Consider the following 27,221-nt stretch of genomic DNA (forward strand, 5'->3'; position numbering starts at 1 on the left):
GCATGCAAAAAGAAAAACAAAACAATACACAGATCTCACTTCCGAATGAAAGCAGCTTAAAAACGTACGCAAGTGGATGCACAATTGAGATCAACATTCATTTTCTCAGAATCAAGTGAAATTAGCAAATGATTTACACAATTCCACAAAATGCGTACGATAATTATAATAATAATAATAATAATAAGTGATTGTGCTTTTCTAACCAAAGTAGAACCAACCGAGGACAAGATATACATCACCTATAAAACATTAACACTGTCACATCAAATTTCAATTTGAAGCACTTCTGTGGCAGTAAACAATTTACAAGATGTCTGGAAATGACACAAGCATTTTTAGAACACACGAGTAACGCTCATCATTTTACAATATTTTTTTTGTCTCCACCACATCGGCCATAGCGTGCGCATTTATCTTACATCACTGGGTGACACCTTTCTTCAGTCCTATGACAGACGGTCAGCCAGAATAAAGTCCACAGACATAAACATGAGCACTTTTTTTTTAACCAACATCGAGTGAGAAATTTGACATAGAAAAAGAGCATTTATTGTGCAGTATTTTAATCTTTTCTTTATTGTCCAACCCCCCCCCCCCCCCCCGCCCCACGCCTCCCACCCCGAGTCCTTCAGTGAAGCAGGTGTCAGATGTTGCGGTGTCATCAGAAAGCTTTTCAACTTTTCAGGAACTATGAAAAGAGAGAAAAACTGAAGTGCGTTGCTAGACAAAATGTTTCTCTACATAAAATCCTTTTCATTAGTTTGACATTTTTTCTGATTATCGGTTATATTTATTTGGTGGGGAAATGGACATAATGCTTATACTTTAAAAACTCTTGTAAACAACATGCAAAAGAACTATTTGATCACAATATTTATTTCGTGGAGTGTAAAATTGCCCTTTGTTGTCATGAGGTCCAAAATGAGGAAGCAGTCACCTTATTTCTCTGCGCTAAATAATTCTCTATTCCTTTATGTACAATAGCTCTGAAATATCGTCATGGTGTTGTCTATTTTGACTGGTGACTTACCTCATCTACTCCCACAGACTCCATCTGCCCTCTGTGTTTGATCCTCGAGTCGTCACAAAGTATAATGCTGGATACGTTGGGGTCATCATGCTCACTTTGAGCTGGACCCGATGGGAAAGAGGGGCGACTGTACAGAAGAATGTCTCCACATTCTGATCGGAAAAAAAAAACACAAAAAAAAGTTTTGGGGGTTGACTAATATATACATTCGACATGTTGCAAAGAGAGCAACGTTGTCTCTCTAGTACCTGAGTGTTGTTTGCTTTTGCTGCCTCCTTTTCCCCTTGGTACAATCTTTTCTACGTCCTGGCTCTCGCCATCTTCAAATGGATCCTCTTTGATCCGGTGTGTCCCGGTGCTGCCTCTCCGGCCCCGGGCTTCTCCAGAACCCATCCGGGGTAACGTGGCCCCCCGTACTCTTAAGTCACTATGGGACATCTGACTGGGGAAATTCAGAGGCATGAGGGAGTCTGGCGAGGCAGTGGGATTGGGGGACAGAGGAGAGCACACGCAAATCCAAATATTTAGATCTTGAGAGATGAATTAGATCCCATTCCCCGGACCGGCGTTTTCTGGATATTTTACCGTCATTGAAGGCATCTTTGGGATGATAGCTTGGTTGCACACACTGGCTCTGCTTGTACCTTCTGGGTCTTTTCTGCATTATTGAAGGACTCATGTTGCTGTCTGTGGACATGGGACTGCTGGGTCGCTGATGTTGCTGCCCTGAGATTTAATAATAATAAAATGTAAATGACCCCGTTGACCAAAGAAATGTATTTTATGGTACATTTCCATTTAAAGTTGGTCTTTTTTTTTTTTTCTTGTACAGAGGGCAATGTAATGCACCAAATATGGTTGCTGGTTTGAAGGACCACAATACAAATTGTTCTTCCAGGTCTTATTCAAAACCTTTGAATTGACTTTGTTGGTGTATACTTTGTGTGTTTCGAAGAGAGACATGAGTTTTTATGATCATTTTGTCTGTTTCGTTTTCTCATCTCACCATCCCAATATTCTTTCACAAGTATGTTTTGGTGTGTGTTAAACAACTGAACCACAAGTATCTTGCTCAAGGGTACTTTTACAGTGTGCCAAGGGAAGTGGGGATTGAACGTGAACATAGTGACAAACACTTGACTGAAATTGCCTGAATGAGTACTTTTAATGTGTGCCACTTAGAATTTTAAAAATGTATATGACCAAGCCATACTATATGTGCCATTGGGAGTGTACGGACTGGACACCCGCATTATCATCTCTTATTTGTCTTATTTCTGTAAAAAGAGATCTGGCTAAAATGTTTGAGCTCCGTGAAGTCACCTCACCTGACTCCTCGGGGTATCTGCACATACGCAAGCTTTCTGCCTGACTGAAATCTCCATCCGTGAAGAAAGATCCTTCCGAGGTGCTGACAATGCTGGACCTGCCCGATGATAAGTTATCATCAGATGCAGAGCCCCAGCTGTTTACCATGGACCCTGTGACCGATCTATCCAGCTCCCCGGTGCTGGAGGCGGGGGTCTGTTCCAGCCTGTGGAGAAGCAGTTTGTGCGGGGAGTTGTGAGGCAACTTTTGCTTGTGCTGTTGGTTTTTGTGCAGATGATAGTGGTTTTCGGGATGTGCCGTCTCTTCCTCTGCATCCTCTTCTTGTTCATCGGTGTCCATGTACAGAGGGGTAGAGCTGTGTTTTGGGGGGAGAGACGGCAAGGATGATTTGGTGACTTCAAAGTACTGTCCAGTCACAATACGCATTTCCATATATGACAGCGTGTGAGGTCTTTCCAAAAACATGTAGTCAGCAAAAATAATATAAAAAGCACAGCATTCGTTAGGGTAATAATAAACATTATTACTATAGTGGCTTTTTTTTTTTCTATCGGGTCTCATTAGATGTACAGGCTGCATTTAATCTTCATGAAATAGTTTATTGTGTTGATCCAAAAAAAAATGGTTACCTAAGGTGGTTGATTCCATCATGCACACCATTGCTGGTGATTCCCTGTGGGTGTGTGTTCGCGTGTTGACTAAAGGACATGTCGGCAGGAGATGATGCTGCCCCTCTAATTGGTGGAGTCGGGCAGACTTCTGTTCTCTTTTCTGGATCAAAACTGGACCACAGAAAATAGCTGATATGATTAATTGTAACTGGATACAGTGAATGTACAATCAGTACAAAATCCCGACTGTTCATTTGAGGTTTACATTTTTGGTTGTACTCATGGTGAGCCAATTCTAGACCAAGTCTGAAAAGACGTTTACAAACGTCTTTGGGAGTGAATGAGTTTGATGATTTGTGTGAATGGCGCGTATTTGTAGTCTGTTAAGAAGAGTGATATTTGTTTTGCACATTTGTTATTCTGTCAATCGAACACATATTTTAACCACAGCCGGGCTCTTTGGAAGAGTCATTGCATTTCGAGGGGGCAGCAGACAAAGAAGGGATTTGTAAATAATTAAAATACAAGTCCACCTCTTCTCCATGGGGAGGCTGTACTCATCACCGTTCCAGGCAATAGCATGAGGAGGAGAAAGAGCATCTCCCCAGCTAACTGCAGTATGTTTTGGATTCTTCATGGCCCGCGGTCCTTTCTTTTGATTTTGACTTCCTGAGAAATTAGTAGAAATGTCAAAGTGTGCGCCTTTTATTTCAAATCGGTACGGATGTGAGAACCGAGGCCCTGAGCGTTACCTGAGGTGCTGTTGCTACCCCTGTCTGAGCTGTGGAGCGAGCCTACCATACTGTGATCTTGGTTATGGTTGTAGGGGATGGTTTTGTGATGGACTAAGCCTTCATTTCCTTGTGGATGATCTGTAGGAAGAGTAGCGTTAAACCATGTAACAGCTTATTTTATCCACTCGGGCATAATTGATCCTACTTTACCTTGATTAAGAATGGTTTGCTCCATGATGTTGTATTGCATCCGTGTGGCCATCTCTTTTGGTAGTGGAGGAGGATTTGGTGGCTGATTCCAACAGGGCATGTCCATAGGCTCCAATGCATGAGCCTTGTTTTTAATGCTGGCCTGAATAAGTTGGGTGGTAGCATAGGGGATTGGTTCATATGCATCCGATGAATCTCCTCCTGGACTTGCATAGCACAAGTTAGAATTGTTGAATGTCTTGATCTCATTGAGCTTGTCGCTGAGGTTCACGTCGGTGTAAATCGCTGTCTCGGAGCCAAGCTGTCCCCCGTGTTTGTTGTCTGGGTGTTTTCCATAGTTGGCAATGCAATCGGCTAACGAGAGCATACGTCAGCGAAAATATCAATGAGAAGCCAGTCGCAGCTGTTTTGATTTATTACACATGGTATGTCAGCGTCCTGACAGGCACTAACCTGGTCTGCTGTATGTTGTCATGTTACTGTCACTGGTGCCATTCCCATTATTGCAGCAGTTGATGCTGCAGTCCTTATGATTGGCACATGTATTCGGCCAATTGTCTGGCAGCCACAGCTGGTTCAGAGGTTCCGCCATACTCAGAAGACCTGGTCTGCAACAAAGACAACCACAGGGCCATCACTCAAACCTACTGCATGCTCTCACGGCTTGAATGAACACGCAGAACTCTGCAAATGCTACAACAGGTAGACAGCGCCTTCTAGTGTTTCTAACAAGCAGCTGCAATTGAAATCCAAGAATCAAAATACCACTTGCCTGCCAGCGTTGCAGACAGATTCTCCTCTTTGATATGCAACTGAAAAATAAGGCGGAAAACATTCATTGTTGATGAGCTGTCACAAACAGGGAGTGCCGGGGGCAAAGAAGAAATATGACAGACAGGAAAAGTCAAAAGTTTACAGCAACTTTAGTGAGGGCATAAAGTCTGAGTAGGTAACTAACAGACACGGAGGCACCCCCCCCCCCACACACACACACATTCTTTAAATGCCTTTTCTGAATGTCACAATCGAGTCTAAAAACATGTGTGCCTCATTTCTATTTTGGATAACTAAGTAGACATGATTTTCTCTTACTCTGCTGAAGCAAACTTGGTAATGACCCGTGTACAAATCTTTATCCCTGCAAAGGTAACTATTAATTATGACCTTCAATACCTCTCCTCAGATCACACATTGGGAATGATTGGGAATTGTTAAAGTTGCAAATGGGAATAACTCTATACTTTGACTTCTTAAAATTTAAGATAGAATAGCCAGGTCTGCCAATACTTTTGGCCGCACATGGTATTCTAGCATAGTACTGATCATTATCTTGAAAAAAGTAACTACATTGTTCTTACCCGTTGGTGTAAAAGTGAATGATGGCACTGTACGGACAGACAAAAGAGTGTCAGCAAATGCAATTAAAATGGCACGCAAAAACAATCGCGACTCGTCTCTTAATCTATTTGGTGCTGCGTGCCCACTGTATTGATGATCATCCTTCAAGCCAAAGATTTTTTTTTAAAAAGCATGCTATCAATCATCAATATCTTAGGCATGTGAAAAGGTTAATCATAGACTTGAGGGACAAGGGAAATTTAACAGGGGTACTGTGGCAAAGGTAATGGCAGGCTGACAGGCCTGAGTGTCCAAACAGCAAGTGGGAAAATGACATGTTGTAGCATCTAAAGGTCAGCCTTCAAACGTCTGTGTTGTGTGCACATAGCAGGGCATAATTGTGTCTTCAGTCTTAGTTCCAAAAGACAGATGACCGAACATTATCCCCTCCACAGAATTTTTTAAAAAGCTATTTTAAAAAATTATTCAAAATCAATAACAGAAGTAGATACAGTGCTTATATTTATGCAAATCACAAGTCATTGCAAAAGGATATTTACTTGGCCCATAAGGTGATGCAGTAAATTAAGAACTACGAGCACACACATTGCTAAAAATGAATATGTAGCCCGAGTGAGAATAAGCGGTTTGGAGAATGAATGGATGAATGGATAAATGAAGCTCACAGACCCTTGCGGATGCCGGTGTATGTGCTGCTGAGGCCACTTCTCTTCTTCCGATGACGGTAGAGCCACACGCTGAAAAACATCAGGACAAACCAGCAGGTGGCGCCAATGCCCGCAATAAATGCTGGTTGCTTCACCACGTCTGAAATGTGTGACAGGGTGTCCTTTCCCTCGCCGAGGTCCATCATCTGGCCAGCAGAGTCTAGGAAACAGAAAGGCACACAGTGCACATTGGACAAAATCAAATGAAATCTGAGAGTCAGTGTTAATGTATGATCCGTTGGATTTTCATCATAATTTCATGAATGTTGATTTGGGATTTTAAAAAAACATAATACATAATGAAACATTGGCAGTGAATGGATAGGAAACACCAGATGGTAATTAGCACCAAATTCCATGAACATAGATAATGCAATCAATAGATGCATTCAATATGGGGTTGGAGCAGTGCGCTGGATATGGGTGAGCATGTCCGCCTGATCGTTCGGACGTTACGCCAGCTTCCTCCCACATTCCAAACCGTGCGTGTTCGCAGGTCAACGAAAGATTAGTTGAGTTTCAACGGTTGTTTGTTTACATGTGTTTAACTGGCGACAGTCCACATCCAAAGTGACCTGGGATATATTAGTTTTGCCAGTCTTCTCATTACCACTAAATTTTAATCCTTCATTTTCCCAAGACAATTGACAAGTGTATGCTTCCAACTTTGTGGGAATGGTTTCGGGAAGTTCTATTACAGATCCAGAATGACTGGCCAGCACTGCACACAACAAACTGAGCATTTGACTTTCTGTCAAGCGGAGGCCTCCTCTATAATTTATTCCATATTAGTGCCATTTTGATGTAATGGCTAGGTGTCCTCATCGAATACTTTTCCCCCCATAATTTCTCTATACTATTTAGGAGCCTTACCAAACTGAAAGAACGTGACCTTGCTCTTGACACCAGGTCCGGCACCATTGCTTGCCGCGACCTCTACGCTGTAGCGGATCCCAGGTGACAGACCAGGAACGAGCACGGAGAACGTGTAGCCGTCGACTGACTGGTTGACGTGATAGCGACTCTCATTGCCCAGACACCAGATCTGTCAAAAAGAGAAAGTGACAGTGATTGCCTTAGGGATAAATCCGACAGCACTGAGTGGCATTGGTGGGACCACAAAGAAGCAGTTTAGACTTTAAATGGGAATACACACGAGTGTAAGTGTGACTTGTGGGGACTGAAGGGTGGGTATCGTTGTTTATACCTTATACTCCTGAATAACTCCTGCCTCTTCCGGGACTGGAGGTGCTTTCCATGATATGAGGATTACAGTGCCGTTTGTATCGCTCTTTGTTACTTTAACATCCTTGGGGGCTTGTCTTGGTGCTGCAATGAAAGAACAGATGTAGATATGTAAAAACTCACCAACAATGAGAAACGTTGCAACCAAATAAATGTCCTTTGTTGTTCATGATAATAAATACGTTAAAAAAAAAACGCACAATGGAATATACATTCTGATGGCGCCACTCCAAAATCATCCTTATACTGTTTTTGCGTGTTTTTTTTAAATTCATCTCTGATTGCAGAAGACGCAAGCTTACACTATGAACTGTCGGAGAAAACACCGCAATACCTGATTTCATTGTAGATATCAGTCCACAGATATTGGATCGAAACACGGATATAGCACTACAGCGTTATTAAACTTCCAGCTGTGGATTGGAGGAAAAAGAAATCTCAGAAATTCACCTTCTTCCAACGTTCTGATCACTTTCACCTCACTGTCGGCTCCCTGGAATTCGTCAAAAAAGGGACGCACTTTGAACTCGTAAATGGCGCCTCTCTTGAGCTGACCGATCACCACGCCGTCCTTATGTGGGGCACGTACATCGAGGACACTCCACCGGCCCTCAGGTTGACCGTGTTCAGCCGAGGGCCTGTACAACAGCTTGTAGCCTTGAATGTACAGTGAGTGCTGCTCAACCTGGTGCAGAAGAAAACAAAAACAATCAATGTCGGTTGTACACCTTAGCAAACAGACTTTAAACAATAAGCAGCCGTCAAAGGAATGTTTGCTTCCTGACTTTATTCATGCTTCAGTTAACTTTAAGGTGCTTTTTATTGACTTTGTTTCTTACTTCTTGACTTGATTTTCTTCTTGGCCGTATTTGTAGCAGCAAGCTTTTTCTTATTCCGGCTTTTTTTTTTTTTTTTTTTTTTTGGAGATACTGAATGTGGTCCACAAATGATGACAAGAGCGAAATGCTAACTAAAGTAGTGCAACACAAAACTCTCCAACTTAATTAAGGCTAAAGAACAATCAAACAACATCTGTAAGCTGCAACTACTACTTCCCATCATGCTTAATTCTCATAGCACAAATGTTGTATAGTTACTTCAGTCCACTTACTATCCAGTTTACCCGGACCGCAGAAGATGACACAACAATGGGGGTGTTTAGGTGGATCACCACATCCCCCAACTCCCTCTGGATGTGGCGAGGATCCGTTCCCTCAGCTGTATAAGTGCCGTCTTTTGGTACAAAAAAAACAGACAAAAACGCTGCGGTTATGTTTGAATAGGAACTAAAATTGTAGATTCTGAGAGTGGAACCCACACGGCTCTGCCACCAAATGGTGTGTGTGTGTGTATATGTGTATATATATATATATATATATATATATATATATATACTGTGTATATATATATACCGGTACTAAAATATTGTCAAATATTGTTATCTATTTATAGGCAGAGGTGAAAAAACCCCCGAAATGCATGAATTTAAAAAAAAAATAATAATAATAATCAATGATCCCACTGACCGAGTGTTCGGATCGAATCTGAGATGGTACTGGGGTCACTGAGACCGTAAGCATTGACAGCTCTGATCATAAAAAGGTAGACGGTGCCAGGCTTCAGGTTCTTCAGTACAAACGTCTGCATCTTCACATGCTCGGCGAGGGTCACCCATCTGCTGCCTAAAGTATGACTGCGGGAAGAAATGAAAAGGACATCATATTGAATCATATATAATGAAGGGAGAGTGTACTGTAAAGAGATGATGAGCATAATCTACACGTCACCTGAATGCCTCTATTAGGTAAGATGTGGGCATGGTCCCACCATTGGTGCTGGGCTTCCATGAAAGAGTGACGGAAGTGGGGCTAATGTCAGTGATCTCTGGTTTAGTTGGAGCACCAGGCATCAGGTCGGGACCGGAAGGTCGACTGGTCTGGACAATGACCCCAAACTCTGACATGCACAAATGCAAAAAATCTCATTAAACATTGTAATGTTTGACCAGAACAGAAATATAATATGACAAAATTTAGGTGGGTGATTTTTGCCAGATGCGTACATGTGACCAGGATATTTTGTGTTGAATTCCATTTTAAATAATTCAGCTTACTGATGGAGTAATCCGTACACTACTTTGCCATACGAAATGGCAACTAAATAGACATACCGTCGACTTGTAAATATGCCGTCCAAGAGGCCTCTCCATTGGGAGTAGAAGCCACACAGGTATAGAAACCTGTATCTCCCAGCTAAGGAAATGCATAGAAAATGGCAAATATTAGTTGCTCAGTGATCATTATCAAATGACACCCCCACCATGGTGCTGTACCCTTGTGTGACGAATCTCAAGTGACCCGCTTTCTGCTACGGATAAACGTGTGTCCACTTGTGACAGCACCACACCGTCCTTCTTCCACTGGACCAAAGGAGGTGGCATGCTAGCTGTATGGCAACTCAATACCACAGTGCTGTCCACAGGAACAGTCTGATTGACCGGGCCCTGTCTAATTACAGGGGGAGGCAGTTCCGAGCCAGCTGTAAGAAACAGAAGCATGCAAGGACATGAATGAAAATACACGTACTTTGTATTTAATAATCCCTGGCCTAAACACATTAAGTATTGAGGTTAGTTTTTGTACTTTTTACGTACAACAGAAAACTCCAACTGGGTCTTCTTTAGGAAACTAAAGGCATTTGTCTGATGCTAGAAAAGCCTGTATGAATTCCAATTACAATGTGGACATGAACATTGGCAGAATTAGTGTCAACAGTTTTATTTTGGAAAGTACTGTATTGTGTTATAAGTGATCAAACGAGTGGGGAAAAAAAATCACGCCGGCATTCACCCATGAGGATAATCCATGATTTTAGTCTTCAACAGAATTTAATATCTCACCACAATGAGAATAAAACATATTGAGTTTTATTAATTGTTGATTGTTTTGCTATTTATGTCACAGAAAAATATATTGTTTTCTCATGTTAAAAAAGCCAATCAACAAACAAAAAAAACTAAGCGATGAATTGACAACATAAATTGGTTAATCCACCACTGGTTCATTAATGCTTTTATAGTAGAATTGATATTCAATTCTGTGGATAAAACAACCGTAAAAAACAAAAAAAAAGACTATCATTTGAATTAAAAATAAACCTTTCAACTGATGTCCGAGTTATTCTGAGAGTGGAAGAAACAGAAAATACTGCTTGGAAATGAAAAACGAATAAGATATAGAAGATATTTCGAGGAAAGTTGCTAAAGCCAGAGAACAATAGAGGGATGTGCAGCCAGTGGAGGAAAAATAAATCAACTATCCCCTCCAGCAGAGCAACTAATCATTCATTCGACAGTAGGTAGTGATGGAGGCGGCTTCGAGCGCAGCCTGACTAAGATAACACAGCCCTCTTCACTCCCCATCTTACATTTTAAAGCCCGGCGAAATGGGACAGGAGTTCTAAATAAATACGACTAACCAAAAAAGTTGATGGAAACATGCCTTTAAAACGGCCAGAGGTATTAAGGACTGGTTATTTCCATACAAATGTGGCCCTCCAAATGGGGATGAAAGAGATGTAGCGGGATGGAGAGAAAGTAGAGTGCTAATAGATCACAGCAAAATGGGTAAAAGAAAAAAAAAACACACCAGGCGTTTCTTTATTCCCATTACCTCTCCCAGCTTTCATATACTGTCGATGCCTTCATTTTCTTTTTTTAAAGCCACTGCATCAGTGCTATGAGGAGTGAAAGCTGCATACCAATACCTCCAATCTAGCGGTAGGCCTGAATATCGAGTTAAAAACCCTTCAGGCAGTTTCTCTCATTAATTTTTAAATATATAAATAAATACAAACAGAGAGAGACATGCACATGTGAGCACATGGGTCATTTAATTGGGAGCTTGTAAATATTGCTGGTGGTGTGCAATCACTGGGGCAAGTATGGTAGTCAAATTGCTTCTTTTTTTTTTTTTTTTTAACCACAGTCAAGGGTTGTTTTCTTTTCTGGTGTTGAATTATTTTTAGTCGTAGTAGTAATAGGAGTAGTATTGTTGTTGTTGTATTAATATTAGTCCTGTTAATGTTAGTAGAATGTACCGGTAGTCTAAAATCAGTAGTAGTGTTGTGATCTCGTTGCCAATCATCATCATCACTATTTAATACAATACAATTAAAATGAGGCGCTTGAAGCTTAATTCAAAACTGTAATAACTTCTGAATCCAGGGGGCCAAAAAAATACAAATACAATTGGGTTGTGCAGGTGACAATTTTTTTTGGGCCTCTCTACCGGTCTGTGGCCTTTAAATGATGACATCGGTCAACAAAATGTGCCTTTGTGACTCACAGTCCGTAACCTCCAACAGCGCTTTGGTAATAACGCTGCCAGCAATATTGAGAGCCTGACAGCTGTACAGGCCGCCATCAGATTGTTGAACGTCGGTGATGGTCAAACTGCCCATCTGGGAGACTGACACACGGCTGAACGGCTGCGGTGCAGAGAACAAGAGACTCTGCGGAGGGGGGAGCGTTAGAATATAGCCATGAGTTGGATTTGCACTGATCTTCTTTGCTCGGAGATACAGAAAGACCGAAGGTCATCCTCACCTCACTGCCCTCCCTCTGCCAGAAGATAGCGGGCTGCGGGTTTCCAGTGGCCTCACACTGAAAGGTGACAGTCCTGCCTATCGCTGCCACCTGGTTCCTGGGACGTAAGGCAAATGCTGGCGGCACTGCAGAAGAGGAAGGGTCAGAATTATGACAAACAGCCTAAAAATGGACTCTTTAAAAGAGACCGTGTGCGCTCAAACATTATAAACTGTGAATATTTACCTTCTTTTGAACAGAGCTAAATCACAACATGCTGCATGATATATAAGCATGACACAGTGCTGCTGGCTGATGGTAGATGAAGGATGGATGACAAACTTACCACTGTTGACTATATGGAGAAAAAGACAGAAAATAGCAATGTAATGAGTAATGGAGGCACAAAAAGGTCATATGCAGTTCTCGTGTAAGTCATGCAAGTATTGTCACTTTCTTAAATGAGGGAGGGCAATGGAATTTTAAAAAAGATTTCATTGAACAAAATAAAATGCAAAAAAGAAAGTATATGATTTATTTGGCTAGGAAGGTTTGGAGGCTGTTGTGGTTGGATACCTGCAGTTGCTCTACATTCAGTTTTTTTTTTCCCCTCAAGTACACGTTACTTTTTAATTGTTCTATTATAATTTTTTGAAGCACACCGCGTTACCCTGTGTATGAGATGCGCTATATAAATAAAGCTGCCTTTCCTTGCCGAGGCTTTTTAAATGAAAATATTCGGTTACAGTAGTAAGTGGTTTACTCATGCACATTTGTAACCTCAGGAGACAGGATTAGTTCTCCTCTCTGATTTATAAACAGTTGTCAGAAATGTCAAGGATTTGGATTTTTCTTTTTTTTTCTTTTTTTTGAGCTGCAACAAGAAAATGGTGTTTCAAAGGCATGAAATATAAGTTGGACTGACCGTGAACGGTAAGCATGGCAGATGTTTCAGACTTCCCAACCATGTTCTCCACCACACATGTATAGGAACCCTCATCTGAAGAGGTCACTTGGCGAACAATCAAAGTGTGGTCTTCAAGGATTTCATACCTGAAAGAATGGAGGGAGGAGGTGGGAGATGTATCACTTGATGGAAAGGAGAGGTTGAACCATTGTGTTGCCATGTTTGCAAAAAAGGCGGTTATAATTTACCTGCCCTTCGGTAGCTCCGAATCATCTTTCCTCCAGCGGACGGTAGGAACAGGATCACCTTGAACCGCACAGTGGAACTCCGCACTCCCGTCTGCCAGCACCACCGCATTGCTGGGCCGCTTGAGGAAGGTGGGGCGCTCTAATGGGCATCCGGCCAAACAGTTCAATTTAATATCAATAGAATTCATTGGGGGGGGGATGATTAACCAAAGTACTCTATTGGTTGACGTCATTTATGTTATGTCCCACACTGTAAATTTCCCCAGTGTGGGACTAATAAAGGATATCTTATTTTTCTTCCACACCAAAATCATCCAAGCATGCTTGTCTGGGCATCTTCACATTAGGCCGTCGATATATATTTTTTGTTAAAGATTCTGGAAATTGTCACTATCTCAAAGGTCATATGTGGTGTACGACATTCTAGAGTATTTTGACCATTGGAGTGCATTCTATAACATTATTCTCACAGCCTTGAATGGCTTTATTGTGGCTTTAGACTGCAGATTCCACACCCCAACCAAGGTCATCTCACTGCGATACTGATAAGAGCTCAATTCCAATGGGAAATGGTAGAAAAAAGAGTGTGGGGTGGTGGAGTGAGAGGGGAGGGGTGGGGGGGGGGGCGGAATTAAGGCTGAAGGCTAAACTTTTAGATGTGGAAGGAAGCAAGATGGGATCTCTGATGCTGAGGTATTTACAGGGTTATTGTCTTACACGCATTGCCTTTGCTACGCATGTGCCATATATTTTTAGCTTTTGGAAATATTGCATATAATGAACGCGTTCCAGTGACACAGACACTGGGACTGAAATGTCATTTGGACAAAGTGATGCACCATAACATTTTTATAAAACCATAAATTGCAAAGGTGCTAATTTTACCAAGCACGGTGAGCTCAGCGATTTCACTTTCGCGTTCGCCGACCATGTTGGTTCCAACACAAATGTATTTTCCTGCATCGCTCTTCCTGCTATTGGTGATCATCAGCTTGCCACCGCGGATCTAAATGAAAGCACACAGATTATTGACACAGCTGTATTTGCTCAAGCCTCCTAGCAGACATGCATCATTTGTTAGTCACCGGGTGTGTATAATTTGGCCATAACTGCGGAGCCCTTTGGAATAAAAGATGCTCCTTTACACTTTTAAATGTGTATATGTGCTTCCTACAAAGATGCAGAGGAAGTTCTGCGTCTCATGTAACCATAGGGTATGAGTAACTCTATAGTGTAATAGTAGACCGGTGTACATCCGTATGCATCAATGTACTTTTCCTTGAATAAACTTTTTTTATTCCCTATTCGTATATCAGCACACACACTCATCACATCGTTGGCATTCGTTTCATATACGATTCGCCCTGCAACACCACGGGGTGCAGAAGCTGTCTTTATCCGACTTTGAATGTGAGCCCTTGCACAAATAGCCGATCACTACCCACTGTTATGCCGCAACGGCTGCAAACGAATACAATGAGGAAGCAAACACACAAGGCTGTTTACTGCAAAGGCACAACGACCTTGACAAAAATCAGTGCTTGGCTTTTGTGAAAATGCTTTTTTTCAAGGGCAATCTCTTCTGTTGCTTCTTAGAGGAGGTCAAGAAGTCAAAGGTCAAGGCTGCCTGCCGTGTCGTGTCAGCCAAGGAAGCCAGGGTATTCAGCGTCATGCTGAATAGCACCTGATGGCCACTCAACAGCATATAGATAGAACCCCCTCATTAAATTGATGCTGCAGGGATCAAATTAAACGTATACCAGAAAAAGCTCCTCCCCCGCACCTCCTGTAAATTGCCACAAAATGATCTGGCAGGAATGCAGTTCCAGAATTTCAAATGTAATAAACAGCGGTTGTTTGCTGGCCTGATGTGCACCTCTGGTAATCTAATAATACACAGGGTGAATTATGAGAACTGCGTCTTGTTCGAATTTAGTATTCAGTGGATTAGTCAAAGGTGTTTGAACTATTGGAATAAGATACTGTGAATAGCAAGATTATTATGCAGGTATTTGTGGGAACTAGGATTGCTGAGTCCACAATGTTCGAACCCATTTTAAAATTAGAAACAGTGTCATGACATCAGTGAATTATCCCTTCAGGGCTGCTAAAACCATCTTCCGCTAACTTCTGTGGTTTGTTGTACTGCTGCACTTTAGCAGCTGATTAAAGAGTCAGCTTTTTTTTTTTCCTCCGAGAGTGACCACTTCCTATTTTAGCTGCAATTTCAGTGGCAAGAAAAATGGGTTGTTGAGCCTTCATGTGCAACCCCAAAACCTCAACTCTCAGTCCGGTTCCTCATAAATAAGGTCTGCCTCGACACGCACCCTGTGATACCTTAATAGTGCACATTTAAAAAACAGCTGATTGTGAATTGCGCAATTGGTGGACAGCTTTCATTAAAAACTACCCTGACCCTGTCACTGACGAACGCACACATTTTGTATGCATTCACTTACAACACTAAAGAAGCAAAGCAGTCACTTTTGGTTGACTTCTATTTTCTTTGAAAAGTAAATGATGTCTTTTCGGTGAACTCTTGGGGCAAAGTCATATTTCCATAGTTGGGAGGACAAAGACAGGCGTGCAAGGAGTACAAAGCAAAAGCAGCCTTTGTATTTGTCTCACAGGAGCCTCGGCATGGGTCTGATCCCTGCTTCTCCTTAAATCACAGCTCGCTGCTCTGTCCATCACAAACCCCGAGAGTGACTCTACCTGTCACCGTGCACTAACTGAACTTTCAAACATGCAACGCATCAACTCAAAGCCCCTTGCCAGCACTTATTAAATGCATGATGTAGTCAAGTTCTACATCGGGGTTTCTGGTGCACACAGCAGAACGTAATACTGTACAAGTCCAAGTATCTTACTGTAATCCGTTCCTCCCTGTCATCTAAATTCAACCCATTTTTCCTCCATGAGATAGTGGGCTCCGGATGTCCACGGGGTGGCTGGCACTCCAGCACCGCAGGTTCGCCCGCTGCAACCATGACGTCGACGGGATTCTGCCTGAAGTCATCACGTAAAACTGCAATTGGAAAAAAAAAAGTTTAAATTAAAACAGAACAGGCCATGTCAATGACAGATTTGATTATTGTACTGGTTGCTTTAAAAGAGGTTGCTGACATTCAATATGCTAAATATACAATGAATGTATTGCATTGTGAAGTAATAACAGAGCAAAAAAAAAAAAAACTGAAGTAGAGTTCCCAAACTTCTATGATATCCACATTCCAGTTACCTCTGTAAAAGTAATTTACAGATGAAGGACTTTAATCCTGCTGGGCATGTCAGAAGGGTTCATAAGTCCACGAAAACGATACAAATGGTTCCCCGACATGGCACAGAATTTGCTCCTGAACAATATCAACTGGTGAGCTTGAGATAGTTCAGATGCTGGCAGTGGTAAGGCAAAATTATCACATTTCAACAGCAAAGAGCCTGCACGCAGAAAACGCGCTTGCAGCCAGAAGTTGAACCGAAGACAAAGGAAACTTGTGTCTGTCCAACGCTGCCCAACCGATGACTGTGATTTGTGGTCATCATTGGCAGGTCGTTCTCAAGCACAACGTACAACATGTGTCAAAAATCATACTAAAATACCAGTCAGATAAAAATACAACACTGGACCAAGATTTGCTGATTTGTGCTGGACGGACTTTAACGGAAAGGAATCCTCGCACGGAAGGCTGAACTCGTTCGCTCTGTCACTTAAGTGATTCTTGATAGTGATGAGGTGAAGAATGTACTGTATTTGAATGAAGTGACTGCTCTAAAGCATGCCCGGTTTTAAAATGTATTTAAAAAAAAAAAAAAAAAAGGGGGATGGTTGGGGGTTGGCTGTGGACCCGAACAAGACAAGGGAGTCGAGCCAACCAACATACCAACATAGAGTCAGCATAACAGCGGTAGAGTTCTGTTCGAGTGAAAAGACAGGAAACAATAAGGAAAAGGCATAATCACTCCCAGATGGAGGCAAACACATCCATCCGCGGATTTGTACATGACACCGGGCCAGTTCGCCCGAGATACTTGATGAAGCACCGTCGCTATGGGAAAACAAATTGGGATGGCCTGGTAATTGGAACTACTTTGAACCCTGTATCTTTCGGGGCTAAATTCTGCCGCTGCGATGCTCTGGGCAGGCTTTTGACAGGCTGACTTGTACAGTTGACTGAACGCTGATGGGAAACAGCTGTCCGAATAGCCCGTTTCCCATCTCCGCCAATAGCATTGTGTCACATGATAAAAGACATTCCTCATGGGATGCAAAAACATGGTTGAGATTACTTCAGACAGGAAGACAGTGAGACTATTGTAAGTGTGTGTGCGACTGTGCATCTGGACGCGGGCTTGCTGATTGATCGAGTGATACTATTGTATTGTAATGCTGATAGAAATCAGGTTACACATCTGCTTTCACTGTTATGTCATATTCCGTGGCGTGCACTGTTCCCACAAATCCCAAAGATGTATTTAGGGTTTGCGCTGGATTTATTTTCAGGTAAAGTAAAGGGAACTTGGAAATGTTAGTGAGGAATACCATTTACGGTCAGTGACGATTCCGTTGACAGACGAAAACCCACTTTCATCAATCTCTCATTTTGGATGTATCATTTGAGTTTGTTGTGCACTCTCTTTGTTAATTTTAGCAAAGTACTTCCAGGGACATGGATAATGTTGAACAGACTCAGGGTGCCATTATGATTCCGGAGGGGATCGGCAATTTCCTTCATGCCAGGGTGACTTCTGTATTTTCACCATGAATTCAGATACTCAACATCATGCATGGGTTCTTTCTTGGACCATGTACCACACCGCCAGAGTTTTATGTTGTTTTTTTGGTGTTGTTTTTTTGCATAATCCGAACTGCTTATTCGCTCTTTTCAAATGTCAATGTCAATGGTTGCTGCACAAAGGGGGTGATTCATTCAAAATAGATAAAGACTTACAGAACATCCACTTGTAATGCTGGTTAACACTGGGGTGTTTTTTTTTTGTTGTTGTTGTTTTTTGGTGGGTGCAGTTCTGCTCCCCTCCCTCACTGTTCAACCGAGCTAATGGACTTCCATTACAAAGATGACCTGTAATGGAGATAAGGTGTTGCACCTAGCGAGCATATTGAGCAACTACTTTTCTCAAAACAGCCCAGAGTCAGATGTGAACAACCCATAAAGACATACATTTTCACTCATATTGGCAGCACATCACCTGACGCCAAATTACTCGTCATTATGCCTTTGTTTTACATCACGTGTGGGATGCCTAAACCTGCTCGACTTCCAACGCGCTGGCATTTCTCTCCCTCATAATCGATATGACAAGATTGACCGCCTACTTTTTTATCTTCTACGCAAAAGCTATGCTGATCTAATAAAAAGCGATGCAACACCACCATCAATAGATCTGTTCGTCATGCGGTTTGTAAACCTGAATTTCATAGACCAACAACATCCTCTACCACTACTGCACATTGAAAAATGTCCTTGGTGAATTGATACATCATGGAAGTAAATGGTTAGTTGATGAATATAAACATGCAAGGGAGTGTTAAATGAGCAAAAATAAATGTCTTATTAGATAATAACATTGGTGTGAATGCTTGTCTCAGCATGGAGGTTATCTGAAAAGTAATTTAAGACTCGTTTTTTCAATAGAATGATGTTTGTATGTCCTTCTCCATTGAAAATCTGTTTCAATGGCATAGCTTGGTTGACAAAATGCCGACAAAGAACCCGCAAAATAACCCAATAAATTACCTAGAGCTGTAAAACATATTTCAACATGCTTTGATAGCAGAATCACTGATGGTTTTATTCTGTATTCCACAAAACATTTCCACCCCATTACTTGTGACGTTCCATGAATGTTCTGTGATTCTTTGGCGGCCTATCGCTACACCTCCCGAAACCAAACCCGGTTTTTCCTTGTTTAGTTGGAGCTTTACACCTTTCACTCTCTCCATCTGATCCCCTCCAGATGAGAATCTCATGGCCTACTTCAAAGCAATAGCCCTTGGCCTCGCTTCCCTGGATCTGACAGTGTCTGACTTGTTAGTCCTCTGGAGCCTGAGCCTACTGCAGCAGAGCACCGATAATCCTCTCGGCAGAGTCCAACTGCACCAAAGAGGAACACAATCTACCCCACAGACGGGGACGGACAGTGCAAACATAGCAAGCTGATCACCTGACATCACCGCATGAGGTTGTCACAGGCGGCTTTGGACATCACAGCCAAAACTACTCTGCAAATTGCTCTTGAGCTCTACATTCAGGAACAAATCCTCTGCTATTTCTTAAGACTGAATAGATAGTTTAATTGTCAGATGTGTGCTACACCTTTAAAAAGCACCACGGAAAGTGACAGTTTAGTTTTTGCTGAATAACTAAGCATTTATCAACCAACTATCGTGTGCTTTTGTTTGTGCGGTTTAGGTAACAATGACGACTAATTACTGGGGTGTTTTTTTCCTCGATTGACCCCATTCATGTCACTCCTGGGTTGCTTTGAATGTGATTAGTCAAAAAGAAGGAATAAGGTACGGGAATAATATGAATAACATTTTCAACAAGCGTTTTGAATCGCTGAGAATCAAGGTAATTACAAAGTGACATCAAGGCAAATAAATAATCAGCATTTGTCAGAGACAGCATTCTGTGTTTTTGGATGTCATTCGCAACAGGAAAATGTGAATACGTGAACATGTTTATCCTCACAACAACAAGCACTGGAAAGATGTCGACTAAAAATAGCGTAGGGAGGTGTATGGAATAAAAATGCATCTGCGCATTTGTTCCTCACAGTTAGTTAAATCTAGTAATTCAAAATCTTAGATTTCTGAAACAAGGTTAGATGTACAAACAACGATGGGGAGCATTTGTCTGAGTTTGGGCTGTCATCATTTAAACAGTGCTACAGTTAACAACCACATTTTGGGGGGAAAAAATGGTGAAATGAATGAAACAAATATTAAAGGACGCTGGGTGATGTAACCACTAAGTGCTTGGGACTAAAGACCTAATAATCTATCTTCTGACCTCTTCTCTGCGTCGGAGAACCCCCCTCCCACCCACCCCCCACCTGCACCTCAACCCCCACCTGCACCTCAACCAGCTCCTCCCCCTTCTCTGCTACCTCGTTTCTGCGGCAAAGCCGTCTGCAGGGACGGAAAGCTCCAGGAGAAACAGCTGCTCCACAAACCATTCAATATGTGCAGTCCATGTATACTGTAGGTGGTCAATCAAGCTGCAAGCAGACACGCAGACACGCAGTCGCAGTCACACACACACACACACACACACACACACACACACACACACCCTCAAGGCCAATGGGAGGTGTAGCTCCTTTGCAAGCATATATAAACCAGAACAAATAACAGATTATCAGCGGCAACCAAGCAAAAGCAATAAAAAGCAAAGATCCCACACATACAAATGAGGAGACAGCAGCCGCGCAGCCTCATAACGACGGCACAGGAGATTTGTAAAACACACACAGGCTTCCTGAAGACACACACAGCCCACAACTTGTAAAGGAAACAGAGTTGCTTGCCTGGCCTCCCCGGGCTCCACTATTTGAGTTATTTTTCAATGAAATGAAAGAAAAGAAAAGTTACTCCTGAGGCAAATCAAAGTTTTTGCATGAATAACCATACGTATTTCAAACATTTGACAGGCCAATTAATTCAACACTGAAATATTTGAAAACCTGTTTCTTGAGTGGTTGCGTCCTCTTACCTGCCCCCCCCCCCTTTTATCCTAGATTTTTATTTCGGAGAATTGAAAATGTAACTCAACTCAACTGTATTTCTGCGGCACTTTAAAACAACCACCGCTGTAGATGGAGCAAAAATAACACTGAACACCGTGTGTGTGTATAGGTGTGTGGCCCCCAACACCACTTATATGGTTGTACATGTTAGCAAATCCTGTTTATGTACTGTCTGTGCAAAACAGATCACTGGAAAATAGGCAGAGATTAATACGCAATTTACAGGATAGCAGAAATTAAAATAATGCTATTCTTCATCCAAAAAGGCAAACAGGTGAGAGTGAGAAGCTGAGAATGCAGGAAGGGTAGATGTCGCCAGGCGGAGATATGAAGCAGATTAGGAGAATTAGTGAAGTGGCAGAATAACTGGGTGAAACAGAGGTTGAAGAGCTCTCGGCGTGACATTTTATCTGAACCACTGAGTAAATTAAACTCAATAAATTAGTTGTTGGAATTTGAGGCAATGGGAATAATACGGCTATCAGGAAATACACGCCGCTGAGCACAAGAATAATAAGATGGTACAAAACCAAATCAAGCCTATTGTAAGTGGTGGAAAGAGATGAACGTAGCTGATACTGTATGCAACGCTTTCACAGTGTGCTATAAAAACACATACTGTCAACCTTTAACCCTCTCATTAGTGTTATCCCACCACAAAAAGAGTAAATTGTCATGAATAAATCCACTTGGAAGCCACTGAATGAAAGACCTCCACTCCGACATAGTCACATTACCATTTCAATGACCATCCAAGACTGCAAATCGCAGAGACTGTTTGAGTAATTGGAAACATTAAGTAGATAAAATATGTAAGAGACGGTTGGATGTGTGGTGATTCGTTTTTTTCCCCAAGACAAAAAAACAAAAAACAAAAAAAAAATCTGATTTTCCAGGTAATATAAAGAATGAACTCCCTCTTGGGACATAGATTGGAGCAATGTGGTTGCTTTGCTTGATAAAACAAAGAACTAGTGCAGGAAACAGTCAGACCTTGAGTCAAATGTATTCAGTAATACAACCCTTGAGCAAACCTTTGCTTGAGCAGTGTGACCTCTGTGGAGGTGCTGGAAGAAATGTCCTTAGGCTGTATAAAGTTTGAAGAGCTCCTCAGTGAAACCAAACAAACCGTAGGGGCTCGATCATCATTAGGGGAAGTCGCGGAATAAAAGATTTCCAGTCTGACATAGTCACATTACAAGTCATATTAAATGATTATCATTCCAATAAGGTCTGTGTGTGTGGAAATGACGACGAGAGTCTATAGGAATAATAAGAGGGCAAAACTCAGGAGAGGTGCACCAACGAGGGAATGCACTCGCAGGTCAAAAAAAGAGGCGGTGGAGAGGAGGATAGGGATGAGTAGGCGGAGGATGGTGATGTGTTGCACCATGTAAGCCAGACAAAGACATACATGCACAGAGGAGTGAAACGGACAAAGAGACAAAGACTACAGAAATAACCAGAAACAAACCTTTTTTTTTTCCCACCATGCAGTATTAGTTTTATTCTTTTTCTTGCGCGACTCAATTTGTTGGGTTCTCACGCACAGTCAGAAAACGATCAAGTCAAATACCAAGTACCGTATTGGCCCGAATATAAGACGGTGTTTTTTGCATTGAAATTAGACTGAAAAAGTGGGGGTCGTCTTATATTCAGGGTCTAGACATTATACCCATTCACGACACTAGATGGCGCCGATACCATTGAAGCAAATTGTCATGAAGATGAAAAAATAAAAATTGTGGTAGCACGAAGAAGAAAAATAAAAAATAGCGGTAAGAACGAAAAGAGAAGAAAATAATAGAAGAGAAAACAGAAAATGGAAAAAAGTAGCGACAATCTGGAGAAAAATGGGTCAAAGATCAGCCAGGTTAACCGGCAGCTAAGGAGAAGTTATGATGTAATTTACATTTCAAACACCAAAAGCCATTCATTTACGAACACGATTGCACTTTAGTTTACATATTTAAATGTTCAGAGATTAAGATTTGAATGAGGCAAAATAACATGCTTTTTCTCTCAAATATATTGTTAGAATCATTTATTTCAGATGTACTGTAATTATTTTCTGTATAAAAATGTATTTGGTGTTTAAAAAGTCTTTTTTCAAACTTGAGTCTTGAAAAAGAGGGGGTCGTCTTATAATCAGGGCCGTCTTATATTCGGGCCAATACAGTATATGATGTCAGATGTACAAATACTGTAGTGATGACCGAAGTGCAAATCTCAGCAAGATGGAGGGAAACATGGAAGAAGGGAGTCTTTACATGAGACTGAAAGGATTCCTTTTTGTATTGTAGGGTTCCTTGTTTGCATGCCCGAATGCATCCTGTAAATGAGGTTGATAATGCTTTGCCAGTGTACGCTGGCTGCATCCGTGCTGTAACCGGCAAAGATTGAAATTGTGCTTTTAGATGAATAAATGAAACGAATGTGTGGAACGGTTTGTGTGTGAGCTCCTTAAAAAAAGAGACATCACCAACTACTTGCCTGGCATGGACTGAATGTTTGCGTTCTTTTGTAAGGTTGGTTGCAAAATAAGTCTCACAATGATGCACCCATGCGAGCAAATCACACACAAAACACACATTCGCAGGTATATCTGCATTGCAATGTACCCTCGGGGGACTTAAACATTCCCCAATGTCATCATATCCGAAAAACAATTCAACAACCGAGAGAAACTGACTCCTTGCGGATATATAACACTTCTTGAAGAGGTGAGACAAAGGAACATCAGCCAAAGCATACAGGACACAACTGCATAGTACAAAACTTAATATTTGAGATCGTGTCACCATAGACCGAATCCTATTATTTAGTTCATCCTTTTAAAGTCACCGAGAGGATACGGGCTGTTTGATTTAGGGAGAGAAATCGAGAACAACGACAAGCTTGTTTGGTTTAGACTGCGCTGCGCAAAAGGAGGAATGAATGGGAAGAGAAATGAACGAGGGGTGAAAGATGAAACTTTAATTATCTCTCTGGGGAAATCGGGTCATCAGCGGGCACAGCGAAAGGTGCGGATACGAACGCAACCGATGCGAGCCATTGTGGCAAACCGAATTCATTAACACAAAGCTTACAAAGACTAATCATTTTTACATTGATGTGTATTAGACAGGACATCAAATATATAAAATGGCAGATGGGAACTCTTTCGAGGTACAACACGTGTCTCCTTTGAGAGCTTTGGCTCATCAAACATTGCAAGTTGCAGATGGGAAAGAAGATCGTAACAGCAGCTTGAGCAGAGGCGGCGGACCTGAAGCCGAGGCACGACTCAGCCCCATTAATTGGGAGGAAACATGAAGCCTCTGAATAAACACCCGGCACCGGAGAGACTCAAGGCTCAGTTTTCCTCCCATTGCACTTTATCTCCGGAGCAGTTTAACCAAGAAAACACGCACTACCTTCTTCTCTCAATACTCTCCCCCAATCTTTGTAGCGCATGCTTCCATTGCCAGCATGACAACCCAAACATCTCAGGACTACCAAATATGACAACATGCTGTGATCCCTCAACTCTGTACCCGCCGCTCTTCACCTCCGCCTCTTTTATATTCGCCTCACTCGCAGGCTCACAGTCCTCTGCTGGTTTCTGCTTTTTCGTTCACCCTAATTATCTCACAGGGCTGTGAAGGTAGACCGGACCATCCCCCCACAATTCTGCAGACCCGCAACTGGAGAGACCCTGATGAATAATTTCACGTTTCTCTTGCCTTCTCTTTCCACGTGTTCTCAAATTGATTATTGTACAGAAAGTGCGGTTAAGAGAGCAGCCCGCTGGGTGATTTGTCTTTCTGACGAGCATCGTCACTGAGAGAGGCAGAATGCTCCAAGTGATATGCAAAGAGTAGTTTAAAAAAAAAAGTGATTGTAGCAAAAAAAAGAAAAAGGTTGGGTGGACTTGCTTTTCATAGATGATTCTGTTTGATGTTGTGGTCTTAGGCACATGTTCGAGTAGAGAGTGGACATTTGTTGAGTGGTATGCAAATTAGAGAGCATGCGTTGAGATAGGTTGACAGAGAGGTGTTGGTATGCATATGAAGCATGTTTCAAAATAGAGCTAAAACAGCGTTACGTTGTTCCCTCGTGACTTCATGGTTCGGTTATCGTAGATTCACTCTATTGTGGATTTTAATTTAGGACCATAACGTTGCAGTTTTACCTCTGTATTTTTGGCACGTTTTCTTGCTATTTCTCTTCCTTGGAGAATAACTACTGGTAATATAAATCCGGGACCACGTTACCCTCAAAAGGTGGAGCCCCAGCTCCAGGTCTGGGATAAGATCATGCCCCAAGTGGAAGATTTTGAGTATCTTGGGATGTTGTTCACGAGTGAGGGAAGAATAGAACAGATATCGACAGCCGGATTGTAGCAGCTTCTTCAGTTGTGAACATTCGGTATCAGTCTGTTATGGTTCAGAGGGACCTGAGCCGAAAGGCGAATATCTCAATGTACCAGTTGATCTACATTCTCACCCTCACCTATGGTCACGAGCTGTGGGTTGTGACCGAAAGAGCAAGATCGCAGATAGAAGCTCAGTCATCCGGAAGCTAACTCTGAGTACAGCTGCTGCCCTTCCAGGTTGAGAAGGGGCAGATGAGGTGGCTGAGGCATCTGATTAGGATGCCTCTTGGTTGTCTCCCTGGTGAGGTGTGCCGGCCACCTCCCCGACAGGAGATGGCCCCAGGGACGATCCAGGACAAGCTGGGGATACTGTCTCCCAGCTAGCCTCCGAGATCACAAACTAGGACATAAAATCGGCCCAAAAAATATTTGAAAACCACATCATAAAAAAAATAACATATAATAGGAGCAGTATGTCTCCGCGTTTGATGGTACCGCCCCAGTGAAAACCCTAAGAGTAGAATGATGTCAACGTTCTGTTATCTGCTCCCACTGTGACCCGTGTCGTTGTAAATATGAACTACAAAAAAACTGCTCCACACAATCATTTGTCGGTGTTTGGCTTTTATGTAAATATGACTGTTGCTGGATTATGTCAGCCTCCAGGTGTTTTTCCATCCCTGACAATTCCAATTGGTTGACGTGCGGTACCCAACGAGGGTATCATTTGGGCACCACAGGAATAGCAGCGCCTTATCATTAGCACAAAGTATTTGGTGAATAAGCCATTGAAATACAAGCATTTATCCTAATTCAGTCCTCTGCCTGCCTCGCCTGACTCAAAGGGAGTCAAAAAAAAAAAAGAAGACGAAGATGAGGTCAGTAGTTTGCATCACCGACAATTTTGGTTTCAGCACACGGAAACATAAGAATTTGTGTCGCACTTCATGTAATACGATGCTGAAAAGTTCCACATTTGGAATTCTGGTACAAGCTACACCAAGCAGCTTTGAAAGTCTCGAACACACCCCCAATCTCCTGCCCCCCATCCCCAAATAACCCCCCATCTCCTGCATGCACACTGTACACCCTTCATCACTTTCCATTCTCCTGTCTTCAAACTTCAGTCTCAGTTTGCTCTCATGTTCTTTGTTTCCTCCGAGCTATGTCGCCATCGAGCTTTGCGACTCTTGTATTATGCTCCTCTCTCCTGCTTCAAAAATGCTGTAAAATCTTTCATTGCGGCTTGATTTCCCTTACTGTTTTTTTTTTTTTTTTGTGAATGGTGCTTTTTTTCCTCCCTTGCCGATCCTGTTTTGCATTCTCTTGCCCTGGCCCCCGCCTCACTACCAAGCCCCCCCCCCCTCACCCCCAAAAAAACTCTTAATGGAATCCATGTCAGCAGAATACCAGAGTGAACCGCACAACTTCACTGTGGCTTCATGTCTGTCTTTCTCTGCCTTGGATGGCGACATCTGTGTTAAGAAAAAAATAAATAAATGGAGAATTGAAAGGATGTGAAATAAAGTGCCATATAAATTGAAGAGATGATGACTCTCAACAGTGGCGACTGCATTCTTGGACAATCTCAGTCAAATCTAGATCACGTGAAATTTAAGATGGGCAGTTTTTGCAGTCTTTAATCCAGTGTGTGTATTTGGTTTTGGCTGAGTGTTTGGACTGAGATTTATACTGTTTGGGTTTCACGTGTCCTTGAAAAACAGAATCTGAGATGATATATGTATTATGTTGCTTCTGGGAAGTATGCTCACTTGCCACCCCATTAATCTACGGTATCCAATGAAATCCGCGCTTTTCTAAGAGTATCATGGTTACCTTTGATTGACTGTCAGATGGCGATTGATTCAGCTATTTAGAACATAGAACTGCAGTCTATTCTACTGACATATCTTTTTTTTCTTTTTTTTTTATTTAGCTACGGTACATTAGAGGGAATAACAAGAAACGGCATGATACACCGCAGCAACAATTTCAATGCAACAAAATGGATGCTTAGACTAATAATAATACGAAATAATATTCCGGTATAGTCGCAAATTCCTCCTGAGTAATGTACGACACTGTTTGCTTTTCAATTGTAAGCGTTGACTGCCCATTTCAGA

General features: G+C 42.0%; 1 protein-coding gene across 1 annotated transcript in view; it reads right to left on the bottom strand.

Moving 5' to 3' along the window:
- Positions 1-614: 614 nt before the first annotated feature.
- LOC147193653 (roundabout homolog 1-like) overlaps positions 615-27,221 on the bottom strand; it is a 73,342-nt gene continuing 46,735 nt past the window's right edge. The window contains exons 6-32 of the mRNA XM_086130781.1: positions 15,839-15,996; positions 13,854-13,974; positions 12,969-13,107; positions 12,739-12,866; positions 11,835-11,959; positions 11,575-11,740; positions 9,561-9,766; positions 9,399-9,480; positions 9,016-9,184; positions 8,755-8,921; positions 8,340-8,461; positions 7,679-7,913; positions 7,191-7,312; positions 6,857-7,028; positions 5,946-6,143; positions 5,276-5,302; positions 4,690-4,729; positions 4,371-4,525; positions 3,918-4,271; positions 3,726-3,845; positions 3,507-3,642; positions 2,992-3,144; positions 2,362-2,717; positions 1,619-1,759; positions 1,282-1,503; positions 1,034-1,185; positions 615-691 (exon numbers count right to left, since the gene is read on the bottom strand). Of these exons, the coding sequence (XP_085986907.1) occupies positions 677-691; positions 1,034-1,185; positions 1,282-1,503; positions 1,619-1,759; positions 2,362-2,717; positions 2,992-3,144; positions 3,507-3,642; positions 3,726-3,845; positions 3,918-4,271; positions 4,371-4,525; positions 4,690-4,729; positions 5,276-5,302; positions 5,946-6,143; positions 6,857-7,028; positions 7,191-7,312; positions 7,679-7,913; positions 8,340-8,461; positions 8,755-8,921; positions 9,016-9,184; positions 9,399-9,480; positions 9,561-9,766; positions 11,575-11,740; positions 11,835-11,959; positions 12,739-12,866; positions 12,969-13,107; positions 13,854-13,974; positions 15,839-15,996 (4,181 nt within the window). The 3' untranslated portion in view covers positions 615-676. The remainder of the gene's footprint in view (positions 692-1,033; positions 1,186-1,281; positions 1,504-1,618; positions 1,760-2,361; positions 2,718-2,991; positions 3,145-3,506; positions 3,643-3,725; positions 3,846-3,917; positions 4,272-4,370; positions 4,526-4,689; positions 4,730-5,275; positions 5,303-5,945; positions 6,144-6,856; positions 7,029-7,190; positions 7,313-7,678; positions 7,914-8,339; positions 8,462-8,754; positions 8,922-9,015; positions 9,185-9,398; positions 9,481-9,560; positions 9,767-11,574; positions 11,741-11,834; positions 11,960-12,738; positions 12,867-12,968; positions 13,108-13,853; positions 13,975-15,838; positions 15,997-27,221) is intronic.

Source organism: Hippocampus guttulatus, chromosome 15 (genome assembly GCF_054856545.1).
Source record: "Hippocampus guttulatus isolate MCC_2025c chromosome 15, RoL_Hgut_1.0, whole genome shotgun sequence".
NCBI classification, from domain to species: Eukaryota; Metazoa; Chordata; class Actinopteri; order Syngnathiformes; family Syngnathidae; genus Hippocampus; species Hippocampus guttulatus.